This window comes from Hyperoodon ampullatus (genome assembly GCF_949752795.1).
Source record: "Hyperoodon ampullatus genome assembly, chromosome: 3".
Taxonomy (NCBI): Eukaryota; Metazoa; Chordata; class Mammalia; order Artiodactyla; family Ziphiidae; genus Hyperoodon; species Hyperoodon ampullatus.
Window position 1 is genome coordinate 103818724 of NC_136916.1, and position 12561 is coordinate 103831284.

At 36.3% G+C, this 12561-nt stretch overlaps 1 protein-coding gene across 1 annotated transcript; it reads right to left on the reverse strand.

Moving 5' to 3' along the window:
- Positions 1-1230: 1230 nt before the first annotated feature.
- Positions 1231-2174, reverse strand: LOC307049899 (olfactory receptor 4K15-like; the record flags this gene model as incomplete). Its single annotated transcript, XM_079699573.1, is given in 3 exon segments — positions 1231-1550; positions 1553-1697; positions 1701-2174. Coding segments are annotated over 3 exon segments (939 nt in total).
- Positions 2175-12561: the final 10387 nt, after the last annotated feature.

Genomic DNA, 12561 nt, shown 5'->3' on the forward strand with positions numbered 1-12561 from the left:
TCTGTAAAAACAAATCACTACCACCTGTGGAGGAAGTGATCTGATGTAATTGACTTGCCACTCAGTGGCAAGTTCTCAATATCAATCTCTTCTGCTTACAAGTAAAGTTTTAAGATTAGTTGTGGTAGTAGTCAGAAAAACTTTAATGAAAGGGAATCCAATGCTTTGGGGCACAACCGTAGCCTAAATTCCAGCTTCCATAGCTATTTTATTCATGTGTCCATTACATAAGCACTGAGGTGATACAGAACAAAAGTTGGCTGATGGATTATCCTTTCCCCAGACCTTGATTGCCTTCTCTGTGGAGAATGTTCTGATAAGAACTGTGAATAATAGAAATTGTGATTTGTTAAATGGTGGGAAATCCTAGTCACATAGTCACTTGTTAACTCATGGTCAGGAACTCAGTTCTGAATATGGCCCAGTAGGGTCCTAGGATCTGCTTTTCAAACAGTGGGTGGTGCTTTGCTGCAGAGAACAGAACTTTTCTCCAGAACCCTAAGAGTTAGCATTGCTACTTATCTATTTGGTCTTGCTAGTGAATGCCCATAATGAACTTATTTCTTGTGAATACTTCCATTTAAGGATTTCATTGTTCATATGACCCAAGTGACAGGGAAGCTTTCAGGGAAGAATGGATTTGGTGGAGGAACTCCGTGAAAACTAACGATCCAATGACAAGTCACCAAACAAGTGAGTCAGAATATTATTCACAATATTCTCCTGTGATAGCAGAAGAGTGAGCATAAAACTGGGCAAAACAGCAAGCAAACATCACTATTCTTCCAATTTAAAAAATTGTTTTAAAACAATGCATTGCCTTATTTATACACAGTAAAAATCATTCTATTGGTTGTGGTATGAACAATACATTTTCCACCCATAGAAAGCCCAATGTATTTACACTTTATAGAGTAAAAGACATTGTGCCATTGACTTCAGAGCCAATAACTCTTTATCTTAAACAAGTTTAAATTTTAAAAATTTAGGAGGAAAGGAAGTCAAAAGGACAAGCAAACATAATAGAAGGAAGAAAAGATTAAAATTGCTAAAAATTCATTGTACTTTTCATTATCACCATTACCCTTTAATTCAAGTTAATCAACACTTCCCATTGGTTAAAATGATTGACTTTAACATCACAGTGATTCCATTTGTAATTGTCTAGAGGCACAACTACAGTGGTAACAGTCCTGTAAATTTACTTTGTTTCCAGAAAAATAACATTTCTTATGACTGAAGAACCTGGCCAGACTTCAGATACCAACTCTTCAGTTTTGACATAGCTGCCTTCATTTCTTTGTTCCTTAGATTGTAGATAACAGGGTTTAAAATGGGAGTAAAGATGGTATAGAACACAGCAAGTACTTTGTCAATTGAATAACTGCTGAAGGGCCACACATAGATGAAGATGCATGGTCCAAAGAAGAGTGTGACCACAGTGATATGAGCAGTTAGTGTGGAGCGGGCCTTTGCCATGCTAGCAAAGGAGTGACTCCTAACTGTGACGAGTATCACAGTGTAGGAGAGAACCAACAGGAGGAAGGAACCAAAGAAAGAAAGCCACTGTCTGCAACTATTAGTAGGCTGATAACATAAGTGTCTGTGCAGGCCAGCTTAGTCACTAGAGGGAGGTCACAGAAAAAACTATCCACTTGATTAGGGCCACAAAAAGGCGAGTTAACAGTAAATGCCACCTAGCTAGTAGTATGGATGAAGCCCACACACCAGGAGATGAGTACAAGAATAATACATACACGGTGGCTCATGACTGTCATGTAGTGGAGAGGTTTACATATAGCAACATAACGATCATAAGCCATGGATACAAGGATCACCATCTCACTGCCAGTGAAAAGGTGAACAAAGAAAATCTGGGCTAGGCAGGCATCAAAAGAAATAGTCTTGCGCTTAACCAGAAAGGCTGAAATCATTTTAGGGGTAGCAAAGAAGGCAACACATATATCTATAAAAGAGAGGTTTGTAAACAGAAAGTACCTAGGGGTATGAAGGCAGGAATCTGAGGTCACAGCAAGGATGATGAGAAAGTTGACCAGTAGTATTGCTAGGTAGAGTAGTGAAAATATGAGAAAGAAGAAAGGTTGGAGCTCCTGGGAATTAGAGAGTCCCAGCAACACAAATTCGGTCACCCGAGAATGATTTGTCTCATTCATTGACTTTGGAAAGAACTTCTCTTCAGTTACCTGAATGTGAGAGAAACAGAAATCAGTCAATGAACTGAGCATGGATTTCATTTCCCGATTCCACTTCATAACTTAGGGATTCTAGTTTCTATTTATATTTGTGTCAGAGCTTTCACACATCATCAAAAACTATATAGACAGCATAACAACACTATTCAAGAAGGATGGGGGGACTTCCCTGGCAGTCCAGCGGTTAAGACTTCACCTTCCAATGCTGGGGGTTCAACCCCCGGTCAGGGAGCTAAGATCCCACATGCCTTGTGGCCAAAAAACCAAAACAGAAAACAAAAACAATATTGTAACAAATTCAATAAAGACTTTAAAAAATGGTTCACATCAAAAAAAAAACCCTTTAAAAAAAAAAGGACAGAAGGGAGAGTTGTCAAGGAGATGTTCAACCAACTGGCATATCCAATTACATGAATTTAAGGAATGTAATCAACTAATTTAAAAATGAAATTGAAAATCTGAAAAAATTTTGACATTATAGAAATCCAGTCTAAGAATCTACAGAGACAAAATCTAAATCATTTTTCTTCAGTAAATGACAAAAACACTTTTTGAACTGCTAACACAAAGGAAGATAATTTAACAAACTTAATGTTGACCAAGATAGACACAAAGAGGTGTATACTGTGCAAATCTATTTAAATAAAGTTCAAAAATAGGTAAAACTAATCTATAGGGTTGAAAAAGCCTCAATAGTGATTATCCTTGAAGGGAAATTGGGGACAGGAAGAGGAGAAGGAGGAGCTTCTGAAGTGCTGGTGATATTCTGTTCTTGATGTGGTTGATAGTTACATAGGAGTGTTCACTTTGTGAAAACTTATCAAGATGTGTACTTCTACTCTGTGTACTTCTGTGTGTATGTGATATATTTTAAAATTTTAAACAGGGGAGAAAGAGACAGCATTACATTGTGTGAGAGAGTTCATAGGAGGAATCATTTCCTTGAATGATTAAACTGTATTCCATTCTCTATTGAGTTACAAATCTTCTTGACTAAAATACAAAACCATAGCAAAACTTAAATATCCAGAGTTTATTGGAAGTCTTCCTAGAGCTGTGATTCATCTCTTCATGGAGTTCTATTATATGAAAGAATCTAGTGCATTAGTTCCTCTCATTTATTCCCTGAAGATATTAAGCTTCTTTAAACTCAGCCATTGGTGCTAATAATGTAGACATATTATTGAATTATGATTGATATTTGATTTAGTAGGGCTTAAAGATTATATTTATATTGCATAAGCATATTCATAGTAAGAAATTTGTACCACAGCAAAAAAATTTTTTTTCTTTTCTACTCAGTTATTTTACATTCTATTTTATCGGAATTTTCTCCCCTTTATGCTGTTTTTACTTTTATAAGCTATCTGGAACTTAGAAAAGTTGTGTGATTAAATGTAATGAAGCATCTAATTTTGAAGAATCTTTCTCTGCATCTAAATTAGTTCTTGGGAAACAGTATCTTTTACTGATTTCTATTCATCTGCAATTTTTGATTTTAATGTCTTCTTGGATTATAATTAAAAATTGCCTAGCATCCTTTGAGTTTCACTGGAAGGTTTACACAAAAAGACAGGGTATATGATGCATAATTTTAACTCCCAGGAACCAAGTTCAGGGACTCACCCCTATACTTCAAATCTCTAATTCTCTAGAAAAGCTACCAAAGAACTAATTCACCTTTTATCACAGATTATATCAAAATATATGACTCCAGGATGTTTGAAGAGCTAATAAGTAGAGGTTGAAGTCAGAGCAGGCTGCAGGTAAAATTATACATGGAAACAACTTTATATTTGAGGAGTCACCACATCCTCATCATTTCTCAGGAGCCTCTTGTTAGCAGGCTAACTCCAGGAGACCACCTTGACCTGCCCTCCCTGGGAAACACCCTGACTCTTTGACCCCTTGACATAAATACTGCGTTGAATCCCTGACACAGGGAAGGAATTAATATCTAATAAAACCAGCCAATAGGGATCCATAAGTGCCATGTCAGAAAAAGCAAAGCCTTAAGCACAGGGAGTTGTCCAAGGAGACCTTTTGGTGCTAAAACAGAAAGGGGCAGCAGGAGGCATTTGTGAGTAGAGGAGACTTTCTGATATTTTTAGAATAAAACACATTATGTGAGACAATCGTCATAAGAATCATCCTCCCAATGAGTCTTTTGCACACTTGTATTCTTCCATTGTCATTGGCTTCTTGGGGTGCCCAGAAAAAGAAAGGATACTTCTTCCCACAGAGAATACTGATCAAACTGATTCAATCAACATCTGAGCTTTTTAGTATAGAGGATCAAAGTGGTGAGCAACAGAAAAAGAAATTAATTACTCTAAGTATAAATCCTTTACTTCTAATACAAACGCGTTTTTTTTTAGTTCATTTATTCTGTAAGTAGGTAACAGCCTGTTTTTCCCAGGGCACTGTGCTATGAACTGGTGATAGAGCACTTAGTAACTTGCCTCCCTGAAGATCATTTATTAATATTCATAATCTCTTGTTCATTTAGAGAAGTTGATGAATCCTCATTTCTCTTCACTCCCTAGCATATTTCTTTTTAGATGAAATGGGCTGCCTTTTTACATCAAATAGCTAGTGGGAAGCAGCCGCATAGCACAGGGAGATCAGCTTGGTGTTTTGTGACTGCCTGGAGGGGTGGGATGGGGAGGGTGGGAGGGAGGGAGATGCAGGAGGGAAGGGATATGGGAACAGATGTATATATATAAATGATTCACTTTGTTATAAAGCAGAAACTAATAAAAAAATAAAATAAAATATTTCACTCAAAAAAAAACTACTGCACTAGAGTGAAAACATAGAGCTTTAGAATAAAAAAAAATTGATGTTAAAATCACAAGTGTCATTGGGCAGCTACATGACACTGAGCAGTTCATTTAGTCTTTAAGTGTTCATTGTCCTCAAATATCAAATATTGAGGATGATATTGCTCTCAAAGAGACACTGAAAATATTTCTTAAACAGTTACTCAGTGGCACATCTTTAATCAATTGTAATGACTAAATATATGTAAATGTTCTCAATAATGTATTGCTTCAGATCAGAATAAGTAATTATTTTCAGATTATTTTACTGGTCAAAGATGGTGTTATCTGGTTCATGTAAGTAAGAATGAGTTTCCAATTAGTAGATGTGTTCATGTAAAGACCAAACTTTCATTTCTTATAATATTTAAAGATAAACTAATGCATGCATATAGGATTGTACTAGGTGACACTCAGTTCCCTCCTATTTGAAATTCTATCAAATAATTATTTCCCCAATACTTCTATCTTGGAACTTATGACTGGTAGATGAAGTGAAATAATTGACTATAGTTTACAGAGGCCACCAAACTCTACCAGTTCAAAGATATATCTTTCACAAGCTTTCCAACATTTCCACTGGCCTTTACCTTCTCCCTCTAAATCCAGATCAGAGGTATAACAGTCTCCATGGAGACAAAACTTGTGTGTCATCTTCAAAAAGATATTGACAAAATGCTTTCATTTACCTAAGATGAAGTGAAAAGTGTGGAGAAAGCTTATAATCTATAGTTGTTAATGCTTGGATAGAATTTAGTTGTTATTTCTACATCTCCTAAGAAAACAGACCCAACTCTGAAGAGATGAATTTTAAAGAAGTTTACTTTTAAATAAGAAGGAAATAGTCTCAGGGTGTCTGTAGCCAGGATAGGCTGTCTTCAAAGAAGTGAGGTAGAGCTGGATGCTGTGTCCTAACGTAGACCTTAGGTAGCTGGGGTAGTACTTGAAGCAGTCAGGAATCTAAAAGAGGCAAAGGAGTAGATAAAAAGGAAGAAATGCTAAAACAAAATCTGCTGTTTCACAATTTTGTGAAGAATTTAGCATAACTGTAGCTATCTTGCTTCTGTTTTCAATAGCAGTAAACTAGATGATCACAAATGATTTTCAAAGACCTTTAGTAATTAAAACCAATTAGAAGTCACTAAGCATAACATAAAGGGAATTACTTCCTAATCTTTACTGAAGTCTTAAGTATAGAATATTTACCCACATATTCTAGGAGAATGTTTTCTTTCAACTTAACCTCATCTGACAGGTCCAGAGTATGGATGAAATTCTTTTTTTTTTTTTTTTTTAATATAATAGTGTTTATTTTTACTTGTTGACAGTTTGCTTTATTTATTTATTTATTTTTGGCTGTGTTGGGTCTTCGTTTCTGTGCGAGGGCTTTCTCTAGTTGTGGAGGGCGGGGGCCACTCTTCATCGCGGTGCGCGGGCCTCTCACTATCGCGGCCTCTCTTGTTGCGGAGCACAGGCTCCAGACGCGCAGGCTCAGTAATTTTGGCTCACGGGCCCAGTTGCTCCGCGGCATGTGGGATCTTCCCAGACCGGGGCACGAACCCGTGTCCCCTGCATCAGCAGGCAGACTCTCAACCACTGTGCCACCAGGGAAGCCCCCTGGATGAAATTCTTGAGGGATATAAACACTGTTCTCAAGGGGATCCCTTAGAGAACTCAATCTACAACTTCATATAAGTTTTTTTTTTAATTAGCAAGAATATTTTTAAGAAGTATCACCAATTATAGTGCTTATTATATGATTTGGGGTCTGCAAAAGACATTGAGGTATGAAGTATATTGTATCATTTATCAAAACCATTGTTAGGGAATATTTAGGCTTTTTCTTCCATTTATTTTACTTTCCCTTGATTCAAAGTGTAGATAATTTTTTTCCCTGCTTCTCAGAGATACACGATCATCAAATATTTGAATCAAACATTTTGTACAATAACAAATTTACCATGTAGTAAATTTGTCATAATAGTAGTAAGATTCTAAAAGCTAGTAATCATATCTGGCATAACTTTTTTCACAAGTAGGGTATATATTCAGCAGGATATTTTGATTTTCATAAATTATTTATATTAGTATTTCCTTGTCATGAATTAACAAAGACCATTCTAAACTATAAGCTTTAAAATAGTCTGAAGTCCAAATCAACAGATGATGTCCAAAGACATCATTGACTATAAGAGAAGTAGTAGCCTGAGTCACAGAAAATACAGGTTCCAATTCTACCTCTCACTAAATAGCTTTACAATTTTAGGCAATTTACACATCTTTGAAGGTGCACAATTTCTTTTCAAAAAAAGAGAAGAACTCTCCCTCCTAATCTTTACTATTCTACAATTATCTGGCTTTTGAAAGCATAATCCCCAAAAAGCAAGTTAGTTCAATTATAAAAGTAATTACAAAATGTTGTATTAAAATAAAAATATATTCAATAAAAGGGTAAATCAATCCTGCTTTCAGCAAAGAAATATGGCCGTTAATTACTTCTCAGATTTAGATATTTTGATAACAGTAATAGGCAAAATGAACATAGAATAATCAAAGATTGAAAGATTAGAGTGTGATTGCCTCTCTCTGTTTTCTGTTCTGACTGGATTAGGAGGCTGAGGAAAAACAGCACTCTTCCAGTCCCTAGCCTTAAAATATTTGCACCTACTGGGAAAAACAACATTCTTCAGGATCCATTGGATGGGGGCAAATGTAGTGAGCCCATGTCTTTCCAGACTTCAGTCTTCACCATTTATACTTTTAAGTATCATTGTCCTCAACACAGATATAGGAAAAGCCATCACAATTGTTAGAAGCTAATTAGTAATTTGATGTCACTAGATTGTAGTGACCAGGAGACCCAGAGGAGACTTGTAATAGCAGAAATTACCTTCATTAGGGCTAAATGCATGAAAGAGTTTGTTTGCTCACAAGAATTATAGTACATAACCTTGAGGATTCACAAATGGACAAAGCAGCAGGACTCATGGAAATGCTTTGTCCTATTGGAGAAAATGTAACATAGTGGAAAGAAGAACAAGGAATAATTTTGTTAGTTAGTTCTTTCTGCTTCAGGAGAGCTTTAGAACAGGGCCACTGGGGGTGTCAAAAGTTGATCAGGAGACTATGCATACTACAGAGCAGTGCAACACCTTGGTATTTTAATAGCTCTAGAAGAGCCATGTGCTTGGTTTCAAAGGCAAGAATTCTAAGATAGGGCAGGGAGAGATCTTTTACAACAGATCTGCATCCTACAGAATAGATTTTAGTGAAGAGACTTTAAGTAATTTTGCAAAAATTTAAACTTTTAGTTCAAGTTTTTAGGGAAAAAAAAAAAGCTGAGTGAAGCTCTGATGTTCTCCTCTCCTGGAGAGAAAGGACAGAATATAAAATGATAAAGAAAGAAATTTCTTATTATAACATAGAATTTTGAAATTGGTGTGGACACTAGAAGTCAACTAGTCCAACATCTTAAATTTATAGATTGGTTGAAAGAGCTCTCGAAGGATTAGCTGCTTGACTCAGATGATACTATCCAATACCATCTTCTAACCCCTTGCCTAATGCCCTCCCTACTCTACGATAATGCCTCTTCCACAGGTTGGAACATTTTGAATTTATGATTAGAGCTAAGGTGATTCTTCATCTCTGCCCAGGCACATGCATCTAGAGGACTCCTAAATGTTTCTTTGACCAATACTTCCCAGTACCCTTGATGTCTATTCTTTCTACTACCTTTTTCATGTAGATAATTTCCAAAAATCTGTCATTTTGGATTTATTTTCTCTTTAGGATCTCCTGCTGGATGATTTAAAACATTCAAATAACCTTATACCTTTATAAGAGCCCTAAGTGTACACCTCTAAGGTTCCAAAATGTATAACAAGACACTACTGCACCACAAATTTAATATCTCCAAAATTAACACATTTTCCCTAAATTTACCCTTACTGTAAATACCAACACTGCTAATGTTATCATTATTATCCTAGGAAATATTCAGGCTTAAATCATCAGTATGATAGGTGATGTCTACTTCTCTAATATCCCTATATTTAGTTCCCAAATTTATTTTGATAGATGGGATCACACTGCTTATATAGCTTTTTAAATGATTTTTAAAAACTTTTTATTGGAGTATAGCCGATTAACAATGTTATGATAGTTTCAGGTGCACAGCAAAGTGACTCAGCCATACATATGCACGTATCCATTCTCCCCCAAATTTCCCTCCCATCCAGGTTGCCACATAACACTGAGCAGAGTTCCCTGTGCTGTACAGTAGGTCCTCGTTGGTTATCCATTTTAAAGGCAGCAATGTGTACATGTCGATCCCAAACTCCTTAACTATCCCTCCCCTCTACCCTTTCCCCCAGTAACCATAAGTTCATTCTCTAAGTCTGAGTCTGTTTCTGTTTTGTAAATAAGTTCATTTGTATCATATTTTTAGATTCTGCATATAAGCGATATCATATGATATTTCTCTTTCTCTGACTTACTTCACTCAGTATGACAATCTCTAGGTCCATCCATGTTGCTGCAAATGGCATTATTTAATTCTTTTATATGGCTGAGTAATATTCCATTGTATATATGTACCACATCTTCTTTATCTATTCCTCTGTCGATTGACACTTAGGTTGCTTCCATGTCTTGGCTATTGTAAACAGTGCAGCATGTATCCTTTCGGACCATGTTTTTCTCCGGATATATGCCCAGGAGTGGGATTGCAGTTTTTCGGGGTTTTTTGCGGTACACGGGCCTCTCACTGTTGTGGCCTCTCCTGTTGCAGAGCACAGGCTCCGGACGTGCAGGCTCAGCAGCCATGGCTCATGGGCCCAGCCGCTCCGTGGCATGTGGGATCTTCCCGGACCGGGGCACGAACCCATGTCCCCTGCATCGGCAGGTGGACTCTCAACCACTGCGCCACCAGGGAAGCCCGAAAAGGTATACTCTTATGTACGTTTCTTGTGATGAAGTATAGTCAATTCAAGTTACGAATAGGTTTAATGTCACTGGGGAGATCTACTAATGAATTATGTTAGTGAAAATATAATTTTAAAAGCCCTTTGAATATTCTCTATGAATATTATATATCTGTCCTCCCACCTTCTCAACACTGTTAGTTAGACCAGGTCTGCAAATTGGATATTCATATTTCATTCTGATCAATAGTATACAGTTGGCTGATCAGAATAAGGAATGCTGCATAATTTTTTGTCTATCTCAGGCTATGAATTTTGTTTTCCAGTTTAGCATCTTAACGTGCACACTGCTAGAATTTTGCCAAATAAATGTCATAGTTTCCATTATATGAAAATTTGCATGTGCTCTAGAAAAATTACATCTAGAAATTACATTTCTACCTTAACCTGTTTTCATTTGTCTAACTGCCTTTGAAGCAAGAAGGAAGAGTTTATGATTTGGTTAAAAATGAACAGTATTTCAAGTGAAAAATGTGGTTTCATACCTAGCCCCAACATGACATTTCTTCATAAACTGCACATTACTTAACTTCAGATATTAAATATTTGGCTTAGTTTGTTTGTGTCAAAGCATGTTGAAATCTTAAAAGTCTGAGATAAATGTAAGAAACTATTAATGCCATTTCTTTCTTTGCAAGGCAGGAGCTTGTGTTTTTCTCATGGTACTCACAAACTGTCAGAATCCACAATGACTGATTGTTTCCAAAACTCTTTTCATAAACCTCAGTCAATTCAAGGAGATGCAGCCTATCAGTATACAGTTATTCACAGAAATCTCAAAGCACTAGGCAATCTAATCTAGTTTTTCCATGCCCCTCCACACTTTTTAGCAAAGGAAAACTGGAGTTTTGTTTTCCAAAACATCTTAATAAGCCACAGTCTTAGAGACATCCTAAAACTGAATATCAAGTTTTATGTTTGACAAATAGTGGTTAGACCTATGCAATTATTCTTCAGATACATACTACTTAAAAATGAGGTCCATTTTAGGTAGAAGTCTACATGGGTGGGAAGGAAAAAGGGAATGATGTTTTTAGAATCCATTCTGTCCACTTTCCACAAAACAGTTGCAACAAACAATTACTTTTATTATCCTCATGTTAGAGATTAAAAAGGGATAGAGAGGTAAAGTGACTCTCCCAGGTTAGTACAACTAGGAAATGACAGATTCAAGATTTAATTCTAAGTTCCACGTATGTTTAGAGCGATGATCTTTGCTCCTTATAGTGATTCAGCCTTGAACTAGCTTTAAGAACTCTCTGGACTTGAGGTTCTTCAACTGTTAGGGAAATTGATTGACCAGCTGACTTTCAAAGACTTTCTTGTAATAAAAAACATATCTAACATAATCATTAATACACCAAATTAGGGAGAATTCTACAATATATTTCTTAAATTATTATCATCTTTTCTTCCCACAATATAATAAATTATATTGTATACTCATATACTGACACTGAGACTAATAATATTTTGGGATAATTTATTCGGAAATGAAAAATTTATCATGAATTTAATAGTTAATAATTTTCCAAACGCTTAGTCTTGGTATTAATGAATTCATCAAATCTATGATATTCAGCCAGGTTTTGAAAGCCAGTCAGATTTGAGTAGTTTACTTGCCATGGTTTAAACTTTACAAATTGTCATTTGATTAATTATTTGCTATATCAATTATCAAGTGTGATAGTGATCTATATACCCATTAAGAAAAGGTATTATTGGGGCTTCCCTGGTGGCGCAGTGGTTGGGGGTCCGCCTGCCGATGCAGGGGACGCAGGTTTGTGCCCCGGTCCGGGAAGACCCCACGTGCCGCGGAGCAGCTGGGCCCGTGAGCCATGGACGCTGAGCCTGCGCGTCCGGAGCCTGTGCTCCGCAGCGGGAGAGGCCACAACAGTGAGAGGCCCGCGTACCGCAAAAAAAAAAAAAAGAAAAAAAAAAGAAAAGGTATTATTAAATCTCGGATCCTCTAAGCCATTCTCTTTTCTTCGAAGTTGAGTCAGAACTCAAATAATTGGACCCACTGAGTCAAGATCTTTCAACAATATTCAAATGAACTTCTTCATAATATCAGTTTTCCATGAAAATATTCCAATGCCATGAAAAAACCTGTTACACCCAACATTCTTAATTTAAATTCTGCAAGTGGACACCATCAGAATACAAGGCTGTGCAACTGAGTGAGAATGTTCTGTGTTAAAAGACAAAAGAGCAATATTTTATCTCAGGCTTCTCTAAGTAGTCTTAATCTGATGTATATTTGTAGAATTCAGGAGTCTATGAATTCCTGAATTTATGTTCACAATTTTGATGATTTGTGCATTTTCCCATAAAAATAACTTATAAATTTCAACAGATTTTTCAAATGGACTCATAATTACAAAAGGCTTGCAAACATTGCACTAACATTTAGGCAAGATACTTCACATCTCTCAGCTCTGGCTTCTTATTTTCATGAATTTAGACTAAATGAATAGATTCTAACTTTAATTTTCTATTGTTCTGAGAACAAAGCTGATGATACTAAATCTCAGACAGAGA